The sequence below is a fragment of the Lichenostomus cassidix genome, chromosome 2, assembly GCF_008360975.1.
Source record: "Lichenostomus cassidix isolate B80296 chromosome 2, HeHo_3.0, whole genome shotgun sequence".
In the NCBI taxonomy this organism is placed as follows: Eukaryota; Metazoa; Chordata; class Aves; order Passeriformes; family Meliphagidae; genus Lichenostomus; species Lichenostomus cassidix.
The window spans coordinates 23,425,270-23,445,652 of NC_139482.1; the positions used below are offsets into that span (position 1 = coordinate 23,425,270).

At 36.0% G+C, this 20,383-nt stretch overlaps 1 protein-coding gene across 2 annotated transcripts in view; it reads left to right on the forward strand.

Annotated features, from left to right (window-relative positions):
• The window catches only part of VPS50 (VPS50 subunit of EARP/GARPII complex), a 79,442-nt gene that overhangs the window by 15,670 nt on the left and 43,389 nt on the right, over positions 1 to 20,383 (forward strand). For both annotated transcript variants that reach the window (XM_085050723.1, XM_085050724.1), the window contains 8 exons: positions 3,667 to 3,737; positions 4,142 to 4,259; positions 4,355 to 4,390; positions 6,788 to 6,870; positions 8,490 to 8,532; positions 11,302 to 11,400; positions 14,392 to 14,532; positions 17,691 to 17,826. In XM_085050723.1, coding sequence (XP_084906849.1) covers positions 3,667 to 3,737; positions 4,142 to 4,259; positions 4,355 to 4,390; positions 6,788 to 6,870; positions 8,490 to 8,532; positions 11,302 to 11,400; positions 14,392 to 14,532; positions 17,691 to 17,826 — 727 coding nt within the window. The remainder of the gene's footprint in view (positions 1 to 3,666; positions 3,738 to 4,141; positions 4,260 to 4,354; positions 4,391 to 6,787; positions 6,871 to 8,489; positions 8,533 to 11,301; positions 11,401 to 14,391; positions 14,533 to 17,690; positions 17,827 to 20,383) is intronic.

Genomic DNA, 20,383 nt, shown 5'->3' on the forward strand with positions numbered 1-20,383 from the left:
TGCCAGGGCCCTGCTGACTCATTTTCAGCTTCCTGTTGACCAGGATCCCCAGGTTCCTTTCCATAGTGCTGCTTTCCAGCCTCTCATTCCCTTGTCTGTCCATACGTCCAGGGTACCCCATCCCAGGTGCAAAATCTGGAACTTCCCTTGTTGAACTTCATACTGTTTGTGATTGCACAGTCCACTAAGGTCTCTCTGCAGGGCCTCCCAGCCTTCTAGGGAGTCAACAGCTCTTCCCAATTTTATATGGTCTGCGAGCTTCCTGAGTATCCTTTCCAGGCCTGCATCCAAGTCACAAATGAAGATGCGGAAGAACCGAGGGCTTAAGAGAGCACTGGGGAGCCCCACTAATGACAGGTGACCAGCCTGATGTCACCCTGTTCACTGTAACACTTTGTGCCTGAGCCATGAGCCAGTTGGTCACCCATCACGTGATGCATTTGTCCAGCTGGATGTTTTGTCTGAAAGGATGAGTGACAGTATTGAAAGCTTTGCTAAAATCCAAAAAGATTACATCAACTGGCTTCCCTTGATCGACTGATTCCCTTGGGTTACCTTGTCATAAAAGGCAATCAGGTTTGACAAGCAGGATTTTGCCCTCATGAAGCTGTGCTGGCTGTGACCAATGACTGAGCTGTCTTTCAGGTATTTTTCAAGACCTCGCAGAGTAATTTTCTCCAAAACTTTACCAGGCACTGAAGTGAGACTGACAGGCCTATAGTTTTTGGGGTTCTCCTTCTTGAAAACTGGGATGACGTTTGTCAGCTTCCAGTCAGCTGGGACCTCTCTGGATTCCCAAGACTGCTCAGAAATCATTGAGAGAGGTTTTGCAATGACATCAGTCACCTCATGGAGGATTCTTGAATGAGTTCCATCAGGCCCAATAGATTTGTAGGGATCCAGTTGGAGCAGCAGATCCCATACAATTTCAGGGTTGACTGTGAGTTGATCATTCTTGCTGTTGTGATCCTCCAACTCAGACCCCCTTGGTCTGTCATCCATGTTGAAGATGAAAACAAATAGAGTCTTAACATGTCAAAGATCTCCAAGAGCAAAACACGGCAAAACTGCTTTAGCTGCTTGCAGTAGAGTATTGGCATGGTTTCTCTTCTTTCTCCCAAAGCATATTTGCAACATTATTTGTTGCAATGGTTCTCTAAGAGAAGATGATTTTTTTCTACTCATTTATTCTTAATAGTGTCCCTTTAACATTTGGTCAGTACTTCCTGATTTTATCTGATCATTACATGAAACCACATGGAGAATTCTGCAAAGTGAAAATGGTGATTGTTACGAAGTTAGTCTGAGAATGATCATGTGGTGAATACTTCTGTTTTGTGTATCTTGCATCACCGTTGTTATACTGGTGATTATGGCAATTCTCATTCTAAGCAAGAAGCTGGAGAGAGTGTGGAAGAACAAAGATTCTGTTCTGTTCGCTTATTCTTATGGCCAGTGCATCCAGCCTTAGTGAGGTTGCCATCTGTGCTCTGGCACATTGCCTGGTGAAAGGAGGAGTGCTGATGTTTGAAGAAAAATGGATACGGGAGAAGTGACCATCACTTGAATCATATCCTGCAGTAGCAGGTGGAAGAAAAAGGCTGTAACAGTAATGTTATTTCAGTTTTAGTTAAAGGAGTTAGGTGGGAGGCTATTAGAGAAGGAGGCTGGTAAGTGCTACTGTGGTTGAGTCTTCACAAGATAGTGTAGAAGGGGAAGAAAGGGTAATTGTATGGTATAAAAAACTTCTGGTATTATTTCACTGTTGTGTGGGTTTGAAATTGATGTTTTTGAGTAAGTGCTGCTTTTTCTGAATCCAGCAGCTTCACTTTGAAAACCTCTCACTGCGTAATACAACTGCAGCAAATGTTCTTCTTGCGTTTTGCTGTGTAATGTTAATGCTCTTATTGCAGCAACATCTTAGTGAGGTGCTCCTGTTTTCTACCTAGAAGTGCTTTCAGATGTTCCAAAGGGACAGGTTAAAATCCATTGTGCAGTAAAAATCTTTTTAAAACTTTCCTTGAATGCATTTGTGCCTGGTTAAGTCAATAATCCTTCAGTGTTACTTATGGGCATAGGCCTGCACAGAGTTATTCTTGTCAATTGACTAATTGGAGACCTCTTGTGGGCATTGTAGGACTCACTTTCCCAGTGATTCATGACATGAACCTCCTGGTGTGCTGTGTGAACTTTTAATGGTGGCTCCAGTTCAATTACAGTAACAGATCATTAGAAGAACCAAAACCACAGTTGGACACATCACCTGGATCCATTTTCACTGAAAAAAGTGTAATTTAGGGATATCACGGTTTGAGCCCCATTCCTAGTATGAAGTACTGGTCTAACAGGCACTCCTGTGGCCAGAAGAGGCATGGCACAGACACAGGATAAGGGATTTACAGTTTTCTGGTTTTGGAAGAAAGACATGCTTCAGGAACAGCCAGTGGGTGAATGATTTTGAGAGAAAGATGGTATTCAGCCCTAAATGCTGGGCAGAAGATGCTCTCTTTGGGGATCTTTAGACTGCACTTTCTCTCCATTCTTCTCCATCCAGTCATGTTCAAAGGGGAGATTTTACAGAATCTTTGCAAAAGGCAAGACTGGAGTGGAGTTGCTACTTATAGTATGGATTTTCTCATGAACAAAGGAACAAAGGCTTTTTGAATAGCTCTGATATTTGCAAAGTATGTTTTTAGAGAAGGTAGGTATTGACGAAAGCAATCTTTGAATTTGGTTTCTTAAGATATTTTGCATATCAGCAACTAAGCTGTCATTTTTACAAAAGCAACATTGGTAACATAAAGGAGCAGGTTTTGGTGGAAGATGCAGCTTAGTGATTTGGAGACTTACCAGGAGCTGATCTGAAACTGAACTGAACTTTGAACTTGTTTTTGCTTGTCATATCTTTAGAATTAGATTAATTTTCAAAGTGAAGTTCTCCCTTCTCATCGAAAGCACTTGATACATTTTGAAATGATCAGAATTTGAAAAAAAAAAAATCTCTTTTTCTGTAGCCAGTGGAAAGAATGCACTTTTCTGCAGTGCTGTTCCTAACAAAAGAAATCCTAATAGTTATATTAAAACATTTATTCTTTTCAAGGAGTTGAGATTATGCTAGGTACTTCACTAAGTCAAAATCAAGCTAAATTCAGGTCACCTCTGCTGAAGAGTTTTCAGCTGAAAGTCAACAGGATACAATTAACATTCATTATTATCTGACATCTATTAAATTGGTAAAGCACAAGTGCTTCTAAACAAGAAAATGCTGTGTGAAACATAATTTGGTTTTTTTGTTTTGCTGCTCTCTGACATATTAATGCAAATTAAGCCCTGTGCTTCTATCCCTGAAGCTTTGATCATTCAGTTCTTATGCATTAATGGTATAGAAATTCCTAAGCTGCATGCACAATATATAAATGTAGAGGTCCCACTGCAATGAAAATGGATTTCAAATATCTATCTTAAAAAGAGAATTGTATTTTAAAATATACTTTATACTAATGTTACACTGCGGTGCTTAGTGTATATAAAATGATGAAAAAATATATAAAGTAACTCTACTAAGTCATTATAATATCTCAAAAGAAATCTACTAATCAGTAGTCTTCACTGGGGTGTAGCATGACTTTAATTTGTGTATTTGTGTAACCTCTTGTCTCTCTGTAGGAACTTGAACGTGTTACATCACTGCAGACTGGCCTTCAATTAGCAGCTGTTATTTGCACAAATGGAAGAAGGTATCTTGCTTAAGCAACTGCAGAGATTGAGTGTAGGGAAATATTTAAGAAGAAATCTGTAAACCCAGGAAGTTTTCTTGTTGATGATATATCCTGTTTATGTGCTGAATGCTATTAGCACTAATAGAGGTACTGAAACAATTGCAAACTCTTGCAGCTCTCACTTTGGAAGGTCTCTTTGAAACAGAAAGCTTTTGAAATACACCATTGATCTGCACACAAGTGCAGAAGGGAGGATGTACGTTCTTAGTAGTCTGTTGGTATAATCTCGTTTTCTGAGTTTCCCCAACAATGTTGACAATCTTATTTTCTGCCATGTATTTTGTTGGACTTGCTAGAATTGGTTAGCAGTAAGTTTTATTTTATGAATTGTTGAAGATTATGTTAATTTTTAACTTTTGCAGGCACCTGAATATAGCAAAGGAAGGCTTCACACAAACTAGTTTGGGGCTGCTTGCAAATCAGAGGAAACGACAGCTGCTTATTGGATTGCTGAAGTCTCTGAGAACAATAAAAACACTGGTATGTGCAGTTGTGTTTGTTCAGTGACACATATTTTTCTTAATTTCTGTGTAATAATGACTGGATTTTTAAAGCTTTCTTTTTTTTTTTTTTAGCAAAGAACTGATGTACGTTTGAGTGAGATGTTGGAGGTAAGTCCCTATCAGACTGATATAATTTGAAGGTATTCTAAGTCTACATTTGTCAGTCATCTTAATTTTGCCCCTTCCTTTCCTCTTGAAAACAGGCTGTGTGCATGAGTTGAAATTATATTTTTATTTTTCTTTTAAATGTATTGAGAAAAACTTCATATCAAATTAGATAGCTGCTCTGCCAGGGGAAAGTATTTTCTATGAAAACCTCATTCCTGCCTTTAGATCTGGGCACTGAAGCTTGAGTTAGTTCAGTAAAAATGCTGTGGAGTCTTCACTTATCTCTGCTCTCAACTTATACCTCTTTTCTTTAGCTTGATATTTGGGGGGGGTGGAAAGGTGAGATTTAGCCAATCGTTGATATACTGGCTCTGGATAAAGAATTTCTGTTGGTATATTACTGTACAATGTAGATGGGCTCCTTGCTTAATATTTTATTTGTAAATGTAGTAGCTGTCTCTCCTTATTCATTGGCTTGGCTTTTTAATTCAGTTGTAGGAAACGTTGCAACATGCAGGCTATGACACTGAAAATTCTAATACTGTTATGTATACTGTCTAAAAATGCAGTAGATACTGCACAGAGCAAAATAAATTCATGTCTTAAAAGTGATTAATTGTATGGAAAACATCCTCAGAATTTATTGACAGTTAATAGTACATGCCACGTAGCAATTTTGACTTGCTAGGTTGCCAAACATTTATGGCTAATACTGGATAGAATGTCATGATGACAATCACCAGTTATTAAATTCGGAAATTGAATCTTAATAGTTTTAACTTTTAAGACTCTGTGAATTTAATTCCACCTTCAGTAAGTCACCTTTTGTCAATAAACTTTCTTATTCTTTGCCAAGCAAAACTGCACTCATTTTCAGGTGGCATAAATGCTGCTTTCTGCCTAGTAAGCCTTGTATAATGATTAGCTTTTCATTTCTGTGCTGTGTTTTGCTACACAGGAAATTAACTCTTCACTGTCTACCTGGCAGGAGTTGTCCTGAGGAGGTGTGGGTGTTGCATTCACATACAGACACTAAAGACTTATCGTAATTGGTCAGTGATTTTTAAGGGCTGGAACTGCTGGTTTTGGTTGAGTGCAGTTTTAGAGCTGTGCTCAGTGTCTGCTCCCAATAAGTTACCCCAGATACTGGCCCATTTATTTTCTGTGCGTCAAGAAGTTAGTAGGTTGGAATATGCATGAGAACTATTAGTAGACACTCACAGAAGAGCATTTTGAAAGAGCTCCCAATTTTAAAAAGACCAGGAATGAAGCTACTGTAGGTTACAGGGCTGAGCTGCATCTGCAATATATTAGTAACACACCTTAGGCTTTCTGATTGAACTCTGTTAGACTTAATGGAGAAAGTACTAGCTTTCCAGTGGAGAAAGATGCAAAGAGCTATAAATGCAGCAATCATTTTAGACCAGTGCACTGCTCTGTTTTCATCTAATGGATAATGTATTTGGGGTTTTTTGTGTTTTTTAGTTAAATTTGATCTGCATTAGAATATTGCTGTTAAAACCAATTTCATTTCAGAAACTCCTCTGTGATAATAGCTGAATATAAATTGCCCTTGCGTTTTTACTCTTCAGTCAATGACTGAAATTCCACTTACAGCTTTGCATTTGAGCTCTCTAAATCACATAATATAACAGATGTAATTATGACAAAAACCAGAAGCTCTCAGCTATTAAAGAGGGTTTTCCTGCCTCCAGGATTCTTTCTGGTCTCATGTCTAACAGAATACAAAAATAATAGGTATATCCAAGCCAATGCCCATGTTTTGTTGGTAAGATCCTTGGGTTTTGATTTTTGTGTATATGTTTTTTTTTGTCCTGGCATCCCTTTATACTTCCTGATTGAACTGTGTACCTATTGGATATTCTTACTAGGACAATGCATCCATAGTATGTTCTTGGTTTCCTGAGGCCTTCTGTGAGTCAGTTGTATATAAGTTAATATCTAATGAGCTATAGAATGTGTCAATAGTGTTATATAGTGTTTATTTGGGCTTGATGTTGGGAGTATCTTAGGTTTTATAAACTATGGCAACAGCCTGCCAGTGCCTGAACTAACCCCTTTCCATGCTCATGAATAGATAACTGGGAAGATGTTAGTTGTTCTATAATAAAAACTTTGTGATGTATTTTTTATGTATGCATAAGGAAACAATCCAGCAAGTTGTTTGTATAAGGTAATGTAACACCTGATGTTGCTAGCATCTGTTTCTAATTCTAAACTACTTGCACATTGAGTGCTGCAGTACACCTTCACTCTTTACTTTGTAGACAGAAGAGGCAAAATATTTTATTCTTAATGTTTATATATAAGCATGCAAGCAGAAATAGGTGTTGCACTGTTGCTTCAAATAAGCTTTCAATTGTATTTTATCCTAAGGAAGAGGATTATCCAGGAGCTATTCAGCTGTGCTTGGAATGCCAGAAAGCTGCCAGCACTTTCAAACACTACAGTTGTATAAGGTAGGGTGACATTGTGCAGATTTCAGCTTCTGTATGATTTTATTTGTAAATGGTATGACATAGTGATCATTAATTCTCATTCTCTAAAGAAAGTTTAATTGAAAAGTAATTCTCAGCTTAGAAAACTAAAATTGAGGCAGTTATAAAAGCATAAGTATCCTCTGTAGTTTCCCACCTCCCTCTACCACTACTAATCAGTCTTCACAATCATAACAGGACTATATGATTCACAATCAATGTTTGGACTATATGATTGTTTTGTATCTGTTATTATGTTGGCAGGTAAAGTTTCAACTTAAACTGAATTGTAACTGTGCTACAACCTCCAGCCTAGAGATACCTGAGCTGAGATTTCAATAAGAAGTTTTTATTCTGGAATTAATTTACCTATAGCAAGATGGCTTCTGGAGGATAACTTACCCTGATTCTTGGCAATGAAATTACCAAGTGCAGAGTTTCATGCTGACATGAAGAAATTGCTTTCAGAACCAAAACTAATTAAAATATCTGCAGTTTTTAGCTTAGACTTGATTTTTCCTTTGCTTAAAAAAAAAAAAAAGGCAGGAAATGCTCATGAACTCCAGCAGGAGATGTGGTAACATCAGATTATTATGGAGGTCTTTCTGTTTGAAGGCTTGTTGCATGTGGAGGAACAGTAATGAAATAATGATTATTCTCTTTAGTATTTAATGGCAGTTCTTTTTGATGCAGTTTGTTTTCTAGTTAAAGTTTTCTTTGGAGGTTGTTGCACCCGATTTATCTGATAGAAACAAAAAAAGGAGGATGATGGGCATATCATTTAATCATAGAGAACTAAGTAGAGAAGCTAGAATCTGTCTTTTTACAATTAATGTAGGCCCCTTAGGAAAAGATTCAGAACACAGAAGGAAGTTGTCTAAAATCAGACATGGTGATTATTTAAGGAAAACTGTGCTTTCTGTCCTTGAAGAGAATATCCTGCCTATTTTTTTGTTGCTTTGACCCTTCCAAACAAAAATACAGTGATCATATTTTTTGTCCTTTTTTTTATTGCTGCTGTTCTGAAATTTTTAAAGCTGATTGTTGCAAAGGTGCAGTGGTGCCTATCTTTGTCCTATATAGTTTCTATTATGGTAGCTATTTTTATTAATCTTTTATACCAACTTTAAAAATTCTTCTGAGAAAGTTTTAAGTTCTCTTTTTCCTATAGTACTTCTGTAAGGGATTCCTGAGCAACAAACTAAAGTTACTGTAGTTTGCAAAGACTTGACAACCCTGACCCTCCTGGGTGTGTTCTGCTGTAAACCACAGTGCCAAGCCAAATCATTTAATGCAAGTTTCTTGGGCATTGTGAATGTCTTTGAATACTTGGTTAAATCCTAGCAGGATAGAGGATAGGGTCTTGTCTAGGCCTTCTTAACACTGTTGCATTATAAACCTAGCATAATGTGACTTCCCACATTATTAGCAGTGGTGTGATGATGCTAGTCTGTGCTAGACACAGCAACAGCAGCTTAATGGTTTATGAAAAAATTATTATGTTGTGGCTCAGTAACAGGGTTTTTGGAAATAAGAAATGGTCTGAAATGTTTATATAATCAGTCATTTTATTCTTAACATTTCTCTTCTTTCATCAATAGTGAGTTAAGTTCAAAACTGCAAGACACCTTGGAACAAATAGAGGTGAGAATTAATATACTGATGTTTAGTATATGTTAATATTTTACCTCTAATTATGTGTTAGTATTTAATCTCTAAGTACCAGAGCTTTCTAATACAATGTTGTTAGCAATTACAGAATGTGTTCATTTCTTTCAAATACTTTTTGGATGCTGTAGCAATTGCTGCTCATGTAGGCTTTAGTGCTGTAATCAACCTAGATTCTCTGTAATATGTTATCATATTACAAGCCCAGTTCACTGGTTATGCCCACTATAAGTGGTAGGGCAGTCAAATTTAAAAAGTTACATAACATTTGAAGTACTGAAATTCTGTGAATTCTTTAGACTACTTCTAAATAGTTGTGAAAAACAAATTAACAGCAGGCCAGTAGGTTTGGATAAGCTATACAAGAGATCACAGTTTCCCAGGAAATTTTAGAGGTCAGCAAACTGGAAACTGCTGGATAGGACCAGTGCTAAGCTGTAGGAAATAAGACTTGAATAGCTGTGAAAGATACAACTCGGGTCAGTTTAAATTGGTAGATAGTATTACAAAAGCAAATGTATATAAAGTGGTAAGTGTCTTGCTGGAAATTGGTGGCAAAAAAAGGAATTCTTTGAACTCTACTACTATGTAATTTTGATCTGGAACTTGGCAAGCTTTTTGTCAGAAGTCTAGCAATGGAGGTATGTATAATGTATATGTGATGCATGTAATGCATACACATGTAATGTTTAGCAGGAACCTGAATTAACTGTTTGAGCAGCTGACTACACCCGTTGTTCTGTGCTCTTTAGAAAGTCAGAGTAGCATGTTTTATCATACCTTGTTATTTAATTCCCTGTAAAATTAATTTCTTTTCTTAATTTCCTTCAATTACATCTTTGTAATTCAGCTTTTATGCAAAGCTTTTTTTGTTCCTTTAGTCTTTCTCTGGTAGTGTTTTATTCAGAGCATGTCTGGTTCAAAAGAGCTGATGGAATGACTGTTTTCTCTTCCCACTCTCACACAGGCCTTGTGAGAGCGAGCATGCTCATTTTTTCCTTGTGAACAAATAGTGATGTTGCTTAAAAGGAGACATGCATCTTTATTTCCATCCAGTAACAGCTCTGAAGGGCAAATTCTGGTCTTACCAAATATGATAAACTGTGCCATATTGGTTGGTGAAAGCAATTTGCAACTAGCTAAATAATCACATTCAAGATTTTTATTTATTACTTGTGAATTTAGAAAAAGATCTTATTATCTTCCTGTGAAAGTAGCTTATTTTCTCCTGGAATGACATCTGTGCATATGGGAGAAACATAAGTCATCCTGGGGTCTGTGAAATATTGCTGAGAAATACATGGTCTAATTAATAGAGAATAATATTTAGCTCATTAGGATTTCAGTAATGAGTTTTTTCAATAGTTGAGTGCCGCAACTTAAGTCCATTCCTTATTCCTTTTTTTGTCTTATTTTAATTTAGGTTTTAACATAGACCTCACTTTTATGCTGTGTTACAAATAAAATGCAAGACTAGGGCTATAGTGGAAGGAACTATTGAAAAATGTAACTGAAAAGATTAATGTTCTCTGTATTTAAGAGCTCTATTCACGGGCAGTTCGATATCCCAGTTTTTGTCTTTGTACAGCTTTTCAGCAAGAAACAAGAGAAGGAATTTTTAAAAAAAAATCAGTATATGGCTGAAATTCAAATTGCTGAGTAATGTTTCAGAGAAGTTCTGAATCCTTAGGTTACTTTTGCCATTTGGCTTAGGGAGGAAAGTACAACAAACAACCACCCTCCAAATCTCTAGGATTAAAACCAAAAATACTTTGTGGCTAATGATGTAATTAATGAAAATTTTCCAATGGAGTAAGTAAATGTACATAAGGGACTAAACACCCGTCTACTATAGTTTCTGTTTGTAACAGCAAGACTGTATTGCCAGATCATTAAATAATAAGAATCAAAATGTCCTTAGTGTCTAGCAAGGAAAGAAAAGACTTGCTAGCTGTGTATAGTATTATATGTTATTGATTTGTCCTTTTATTTTTTGCGTTGTTGGTTGGAAATAACTAGAGTTAGGCTGTATATTACAGTGTCTAAGTAAGAATTGTGTTATTAAGGTACGTAGTCAAATTCTTGAAAGCTTTATTAGTCGTTAAATACATGATCTTACTGGGTTTTTTCCTACTTACTTTACATAATAGGTGAACTTCATTTATTGCAGAGCTGTTCAATATGCTCAGACGCAGCTCTGCTGGCAGAACCAGTATTTGTGTGTCTGCTTTCTTTTTTGGCTCTCTCAGGTGCTGATGTAGTATTCTATAAATGGTTATCTTCCCAAGGAATTTTTAATTCCGATAGTGTTTGTTCCATTTAACAGACACAGTCAGAGGGTTATGAAGTCTGTAATTGAATTGCTTGAGCTGAAACCCCTAGATCTGGGTTTTTCTTAGGGGTGGACGTAAACCAACTTAGAAATCCCAGCTCTCCCACACTGAGTTGTTAGGCCTTCTCAAAGTAAACATCATTTCAAATTTGACTTCAGTGAAATAATGTCCTTTTTCTTGCTTGTTCTTGGAAGTGGTAGAACTCTTTGGCTGACTCTGGAAGTACTTACTCTGCAAGAAGTAACATTTAAGCATCTCAGAACAGTCCAGTCATATACAGTCTTGGTTACTTTACAGCCATAATTACCAGACTTTTTAAATAAACATCTTCCTCGCTTGCTGTTGTTTAAGTAATGCATTACTTGGCCTGTTTTTATTAAGTGTTTAACACATTTTTCTTTCATTTTTATAGGAACAATTGGATGTAGCGCTTTCCAAAATATGCAAGAATTTTGATATCAATCATTATACAAAGGTTCAGCAGGCTTATAGGCTGCTTGGAAAAACACAGGTTAGTATTTATCTTTGGAGGAAATTACAAAGAATAGCCATGTCACAGCATGAAGCTTTGAGTACTGTGATAGGAACTTATTTTATTTATTGTTGTGGTTTAATCTCAGGTGGCAGCTAAGCCCCACACAGCTGCTTGCTTCCTCCCCTTGGTGGGATGGCAGAGTCAAGAAAGCAGGCAGGTGTTCAGCCATAACCAGGACAGCAGGATTCCATCATGTGTAACTGTGACTTGTGAAGACAAAGTTCAGCACTCCAGACGTCACCCTGTTCCGTCTTCTTGCCCCAGCTTTTATTACTGAGCATGACACCACATTTTATGGAATATCCCTTTGGTCAGTTTGGGTCAGCTGTCCTGGCTGTGTCTCCTTCCAGCTCCTTGTGCACCCCCAGCCCACTCTGGAGGGTTGGGGTGAGAAGCACAAAAGGCCTTGTCCCTGGGTAAGCCCTGCTGAGCAATGGCTAAAACATCCCTGAATTATCAACACTGTTTCCAGCACAAATCAAAACCATGGCCTCATACCAGCTACTGTAAAGAAAATAAACTCTATCCCAGCCAAAGCCAGCACACTAATGCTGATGGATCTTGCCAAGTATACAACGGTTTTTGTAATGGTCAGATAATTTAACAGTACTTGTTATAGGAAACTGTGTGTTACTGCAACGGGTAGCTTTTTGGACAGGTTATAACTGTAACAGCTGCATATTTCTGCTCTGTTTATACTGCTGTTTGCACTATCCATTGCATTTGGTCATGTGAATACTATTTTTCATAGCTAGGTCTGTGTTCCTGTTGTGCTCAACCACTACCTTGAATATTTCCATTTTATATTGTACTCTAACATGGTGGGAATGGAACATGTGAGGAGATAGTTTTTTTACAGTAAACTACATCCCATGGCATGTCAAACACATTCTGTGGATATGTCCTGAAAGTTACATCTCAGTGTGCCTAGAGCATTTTCTGTGTAAGTAAGAGTGGACCTAAGTTCTCCCATAGGATTTCTCTTCTGTTTGGTGCCCTGGCTTGAGGCTTCATATTGGTTTGTTTCTCTGGGAAGGCAATCAACCAGTTTCCTTCTGCAGCAGGTATGACATATGGGAGCTAATACTAAGGGGCTGTGAATAAAGGGGATGAGGAGACGTGAGTCTTGGAGGCATGCTTTGTCAGTGATCACTCTTAATAACTGAGTGAGGTTGAACGTGGTGGTGCCAGAGTAACAGTGATGATTTACTTAGGGAAGAGATTCCCCCAGAAAGCTTTAATTGCTGAAGGTCAAGTCAAAGTACCTGTTCCCTGACAAAGATAGGAAAAGAACCCCATTTGTTTTTTATTATGCTTGGGTTTTTTAATGGTATTCCCAGATTTCAGAAGTATATCTGATATGATTGCCTTTCTTAGGGTTGTTTTAAATTTTTGCATGTTTGTTTTGCTTCTTTCTAATTGGAACCTTTCTAGCAAAGTTGGGTTCTTTTTTCCTGGCTTGTCTGTGATAACAGTATAGCTCTGCAATAGGACAGAAATGCATTTATCTTCCCATACTTTGTTAATGTGCAGAACTATTGAAATGTCAAAGACTGAAACTTAAAATCAGGGGAGAAGATTGATCAGACTTTTTCTTTGTTAGTGCATTGCATACAATTTCTTTATTTGCTGAGCTAAAATATATACAATGCTCCAAGTGAAGTGCATGGTATGTTGAGAAGAGCAGATTTTTTGTTGGAGAGGAAGAAGTTTCTGAGAAAATGAAAGTGTTATTTGTTACTGCATGGTTTTGCCTGCTTTGTTCCATTATAGAGTGACTTGGTTTTGACATTCTTTTTATTACTATTAAAGTATGAATTTTGAACTAGTCCTGAAAATAATTTAGTTGCATCGTTATTGAAATATCTCCCATTTTGACCTCTTCTCATTAAACAAAATGTCAAGATCCTTCAGTATCTTCAGTACTTTTTATTATTTCATTTGTCATTCTGTTTTCTTTGGCTAGTTCAAATTAGGAGTACCTGTAGAAAATGGGTTGTTTTCAATAGGATTTAAGCTGAATTGCATCTTCTTTTCTTATGGAGTGATTGAGTTCTAAGCTTTTGTCAGTAGCTAAAAATGTCAAATTGGAAGCAGTGAAACTGGATGTTTTCAGAACTGCAGGATTGGCTAACTTTATTCTTGCATATGAAAGATTATTTTTATCAGTTCCTATATACCATATGCTGATAATATGTATATCATGATACAGTAAGAAGATTCAGTTTCTGAAATTGAATAAGGCTATGTACAGTTTTTTAACAGCAGGAACACTTGGGAAATATCCTGACCTAAAACTCAGACATGCTTATGGCAAAACTAATATGTTATATAGTCATTAGTCCTTATTACATGTATGTAACTTTTTCCTGGAAAAGGTAGGGTTTTTTTTTTTTAAACAAACATCTTTTTCTTCCTATCAAAAAGAGGAGTTTTATAGGACATTTATTTATACGATGTGCATGTCTTTCTATAACCCTCAATTCTACTTTACGTTCTTCACTTTGGCAAGGGTGAAAACTTTGTAATTATGATTTTAATTTTAATGATTGCAAAGGAAATGTTTTTGTTTTGGTTGGAAGTGTTTCCACTGGAAGAAAAAGCGTGGATCTCAACTATTTTCTTTTTGACACATAATCAGTGACTGAGAGAGTAAATAAATGAGTAAATTCTATAGTTAGCTGTATCATGTGGGTGTAAAATTAATATTTACTAGTGACAATGTGAAAAAAAAGGTAAATTATAGAGGGCAGATGGCAAACTGATTTTACTTATAATACCTTGTAAAATGAACTCTTATGTGGCCATGTTGTAGTATTGCCAAGACCTATGTTAGTTATTTTTGAGACAGAGATTGGAGGACGTGCTTACAAGTGTTCAGTGCTGAAAAAGACCTATGTTAAAAGATGATGGCATATGGCAAATTGAATTTTACTATTTGATTTTATGTTACTTCATTTCTTTCAGACAGCAATGGACCAGTTACATATGCACTTCACTCAAGCCATTCACAACACGGTGTTTCAAGTAGTCCTTGGATATGTGGAGCTGTGTGCAGGAAACACAGACACCAAGTTTCAGAAGTTACAGTATAAAGACCTCTGCACAGTATGTAATTCTTACATATATGCATGGTTTTTAATCTGATTTTTTTCACTGTTCTAAGTGTACCTTAGAACACTCAGGTACTCAGTTGTTAAAATAATCTTGCAGATACTTTAGTTTCTTAATACAACTTATGACTGTTTGAGATGTCTGTTACTCACAACTTAATGTTGATTTTGATTGCACTAAACCTTAGCAATTGGGAGTTAATTGTGCACTCCATCTAACAAAGACCACTATTTCAAAACAAGTGTGACTTCAGTGTGATATGCTAGTTATTGGAATAACTATTATCTTTGAACTTTATTCCAGTGCATTTAGGTAGTATTCACAATTTGTCTGATACTGCATTTCAATAAGGATTCTTGTAAAGATGCTAATTTAATTAGAGTCTTCCTATTACTTCCTATTACTCCTGACTTTATATAATTCACTTTTCATTTTCATATTTAATTATTTCACACTTTTGATATCAGGATGAGGGATAGCTGTAATACTGAGATGCGAAAGACTGATGGTAGGCAGATCATGGACTGGGAATATCCATGTATTTTTCTCTAGTATGTATTTTAAGTGCAGTTTCTTGCATATTTTGTAATATTGTTAGAATGAATTACAGTAGTTTGAATATCATTTTTAGTTCACTGTTTAATTTTTTCACTTGTGATTTTTACTGTGACAGCCTGAGAAATTTTCTAGGGAAGAAGAATGTGAGATATTTTAGGTGGTTCTGACATTGATTTACAATTCAAAATTCTGTTCCTATCTTGAATGTTCTTTAGGATGTTTGTTTCAGTCACAGACTAAGCCGTCATCATACTTCATCAGCTTAAGGACCCAACCTATCAGTTGCAATTTATTAAATTAAAATACAGTTACAAGGAGATTAAAGTTCATATTCTTGCCCATTTTATATTCTTTCACTTCTCATATCTCCTGGGATCATGTGGCTTTAGCTGGTAAACAACACATCTGCCTTGAAAACCATTTCATTTTAAAGAGGTGTCTCTTTGGCTTAAAAATCTTACATAATCCAATAGCCTTCACCTAAATGAAAGTGTGATATGCAAAGTAAATTTATTGACTTAAGTATTCATAAGCACAATGAGTTTGTGTGGATAGGTGTGTTCTGGATAGGTGGTATTTCCACTTCACTGAGATGATTTCTAGCTGCAGAAAGCCAGCAAAGCCCAGTCTTTGTTCTCTGGACTGTAGTCCTTTCATCTTTCCTCTATAAGCCTTCAGAGTGTGGCTTTATTTTAATTTCTTAGTTTCTAATGGCCTTTTTCTTCCAAGTTTTTATTTTTTGGTTTTTTTTAATTTATGCTTCTGTATGCCCTTCAGTTTATTTCTCATTCCTTGCAAATACTAATGATACTAAGCCCATTTATTTACAAGTATAAACTACTACTGAGCTGCCTCTGACCACTTCTGAATTACAGGTTGTGTGTTGCTGTTTATCGTTGCACTTTGAGCGTGTGGAGGGATATTTCAGGTACTTGGAAATACCACATTTTGTAATACACAGAAAGAGGATGGCTTTAAGTGCACAGTTACAAAATTATTACCTCATTATTTCTATTTTTTTTACATATGCAAAACCTTAATGAGTTGATGCTTAAGTTATGTGACCCTGTAATAGCTGGCAGTCTGTATAAAGGAAGGTACTTTAATATGCTATGAATATTGCTGTAATTGCATTGAAATACACTTTTAAATTTTTTCATTAATATCTTGGTATTCATTTGGTATTTAGGGCCAGGCAGCAGATGGAAAGTTTTGGTCTCTTACAAACCATGCTGTTTAGTGCTGCTTGTAACCTGTTGCAATGCATTTGTGAAATCAGGGTGCTGAATAAGATGAACTATCATAGCAATTCAATTTCGAACTTCCTGTAGAAAAAATACCAGCAGATTTTCATCTCATGCATTCAGTTGTTGTGGAATAAACTGTTTAAGACTGAAATATGAGCGTTCTTTCTCTTTGTTTAGTTCTAGTGAGAGCCCTCTTAAGGCTGTCTGTGCTGTTAAGCTAGCATATCCTTACCATATAAAGGGTTATGGAGTACTTACTCTAATTAAACAGGAAAGTCATAAAATTGAGGCAGATATTCTGCTGTGTGTTTCTAAAAATCTGTCAAAATGAACTCATTTAGCTTATTTCCATTGTATATGGGTAGTAGGAGACTATAGTGGCTTTTTTCTTTGTTTGATTTGTATCTTATTACAAGTCAGATACTAGATATTATAATAATGTGAGTTTAAAAAAAAAAGGATAATGTCTTCAGAAATTCTTAAGCATTTGTGAAAATTAGTTCCTGTGCATTCAGAGTCAATGTTTCCTTGTTGAGTGTTTCTTTTCTTAGCACATGCTTTTACATCTTTTCTTTTTTTGAATATTGCTGGAGCAGAGCAAAGCTTGGTTGCTTCAATCTCAAGTTTTGATTTTCTTTGTTCTAGTATAAGCTCAAAGAAATTCAGCTGTTTGGTTCCTTAGTCTAAATTGAATTATCTTGGTAGTAATTCTTCCTGACCACCTGAAAGCCAGTACTTCAAGTTTAGTGATCTGCACAAGCAAAGTTTAGGTTTTAGATACTAAAAGCCCTGAAACTTTAGTACCATTTAGTAACTTAGAAATAAGAATAACATTTCCTGATGAGTTGGTAGAGAAAATTGGTGATCCAACAAGTTTGTTTGCTTTTAAACTGCTACTTTTACACATCATTCAACCCAATGGGATACTCACCAGGAAGGCTTCTATGTGGTACTGAAGTATAAAAGTCTGTGTCATTGAACTAATGTCACAGGTCTGCACGTCACAGGGGTGGATGATCCCTCTGGTAGTGAGATGTGCTGACCATTAGACTTCATGGCTTTACTTCTATGTCTGTGTCACTGTAATATAAATGTAAGAGGTAGTTAACATACAGGCCAATTGAGAAAAGAAAAAAAAAGACGCTTACAAACACACTTTGTACTTTTGGTTAGGTAGTTAGTTGAACAAAATCAGGAATCTGTCACTTCTCAAAATACATTTGAAAATGAAACTGATGTATGTCAGCTGAGCTCTGTGTATGTGGAGAGTTTTGTATGGTTTGTGTTGCTGCAGTGAAAAATGAACACAATTTGGAAGTTTCACAATACTATTTTGTCTTTCCGTAGCACATTACATCAGACAGCTACATTCCATGCCTGGCTGATCTCTGCAAAGCCCTCTGGGAAGTCATGCTCAGTTACTACAGAACGATGCAGTGGCATGAAAACCATGACCAAGATGAGGTAGCAGTTGTGTCTTCTGGTAAGAAACTTCTGAAAGCAAAACTTCTAATACTTGGATATAACTTTTCTTGTGCTCAAGGTACTACTTTGTGTGTTGGCACCTTTGTGGTCTTGACTCAGTGCCTTCAGCATTTTTGCTTATAGTGTGTGGTAAAGGACTGAAATACTCACTGGGTTTTTTTAGTCTTCCATATAATGTTGATTTTTTAATGAATCTTTGTTTGTGCCAAGTCTTGCAGATATAAATTATTTTATTTTAAACAGTGCTTAGGGAAAGTGTCTTTCCCCTATTGTGTGGAATCTTAAAAAAATGATAATAAAATAATTTTAAAATGTGGATTTGCTGAAGCTGTTTCTTGAGTTGAAGCCATTGCTTCTGATAAAAGTTACTATGACTATATCAGATAAAATTCAGAATTGAAATATTTCCTTTTGAGATGCACTATGTGAAGAAAGATTGTGAAGTTTTGATTGAATTGCCCATTCTCAATAGTATTTACATTTTAAATAAGACAATTACATTTTCTTCTCTTGTTGCCATTTTGCTGTGGTTTTTGCAAATGTGTTTTCAAGCAGATACCATAAACAACTTATTTCATGCAAAAATTATTACAGTAGACTCCTTATTCAGCCACATACGCACTTACAAAACTAGCTCCCCTTAGTGTGGTTACTTGTGATATCCCGAAGAAAGAAAATAGTCTGCACTCTAAAGCCTTCTACAGGAGCCATCAAACCTAATAAAGTGATACATACATGCGTAATTTTAAATGAATTACTTTTAATTGCATGCCAGAGTATTTTGGTATGCTTACTACTAATCTTCTGTCACTCAGTTTTGAAGTTTCTAGAGATATGGCTTAGCAATAATGTGCAACAGTAGGTGATCGCAATAGGTGATTTACTGAATCACTTTTTTAAATACCTCAGCAGTGGCAAAGCACATAGAAGTGAATTTTACAAGTACAGTTTAATTTGAGAGGGACTATAAATATCTACTGGTTGTGTTTTTTCTAAAACTCCTTGCTCATTCTGCAGTAATTGTTAAACCTGTACAGGGAATTCTCATTTCATACTTCTTGATTTAATAGCTGTGATGTGTGCTAAAGCCAAAGAGCAAAATTCCTGTAGAAAGGGCATGTATGTCGGAAGGAGCCAGGCAGGCAGTTCAGGAGATTATGCTAAAGTTTTTCCTCAAATAAGCTCCATAGACTGGAGCAATAAATGTACCACTATGTCTAGTTTTTATAATTTTGAGAACTCAAGGCTGTTATAGTATTGTCCCCATTAGTGACAGCATTCTTAGAAAGTAACTGAAATGTGTCAAGGGGCTCTTGATCTTGGAGCACAAACGCAACTGTAGAAGTGAGAAGCTGGACTTAAAAGACATTATTTATACAGCTCATTGTATTTTAATAGTGAAACTTATCCAAAAGAAGTCCTTGGAAAGACAGAATTAAGTATTTGTATGTAGACCTTGTTTAATCCCACTGAAGATAAAATTAGTGAACTAAAATTACCAATATAGCATGGGATAAGTTCTGTGTCATATTTAATGAGTTGCTGCTTACTCTGTGATTTTACTATTTGTACAGTAAACAGCAAATTGGTGTAATATGGCTTTTCATCCCTGAAAATAAACTACATACTGGAAAATTTTCCATTATGCTGTATGTTGTGGTCAGAGCATTGTTTATGCTTTTAGTAAAGAATCAAACAGAAAATTAGTTTTAAAAGGACCTATACAGGTCATTTTTGTCTCCCTGCTCAAAGCAAAGTGAACTTTGAAGTTACATTGGTTTGTGTGAGGGCTTGCCCGATTCAGCTGTATTTTCACATACCATAAAATTTACTATACCATTGATGTAATTTACTTGTATTCATGAGACAATGATTTAACAGAAGACCTTAAAGTGAGTGGTAAAATGATCACCATAACATTTAAACTCCTGATTTCACAAGTGTAATCCTAGTGGTAGAAGTTGGTAACAACTCTAGTGTCTGTAAAAAAATCAAAGAAAAGTAAGAAGAAAATAATGTAGGATGTAAATGGAATTTCAACCATATTAATTTTTAAAATGTTTCATTTATAGTCCTGTATAAATTCTGTGCAAGACCTGCTTAGTATTCAAAGAGTGAAGCTAGAGGACAGCGATTTGATTGACTTTTTTTTCTTTCCTCTACCTAGCAAGAATTAAACAAAAACCTTTTGTTATGACTGAAAGCTGCCTTTATGAATTTTTGAGAAATATTGAAAAACCTGAAGAATTACTGTATTTAAATCAGGCATCTAGAATAATAACTCCTGGGTGGTTTTGATCCTTATTTTTAAGTGTAGTTACGAATATTTATATGTTCTGCTACCTGTTCCAAATTAGTTGATGCAAAATGGGTAAATGCTTGTCTAGTCCTTGATTTTCAAGGAAGTTATCCTAAATTAAGGTATTTGCATAGTCATATATAATATAGAGAACAGGTCAAAGACACTGACTTGTTTACGACTGGCTTCACTTTGCAGAAGTTTAAAAGAGAGGAGGTTGCAGAAATACACAAAGGATGTGTGGTGACTAAGTTTG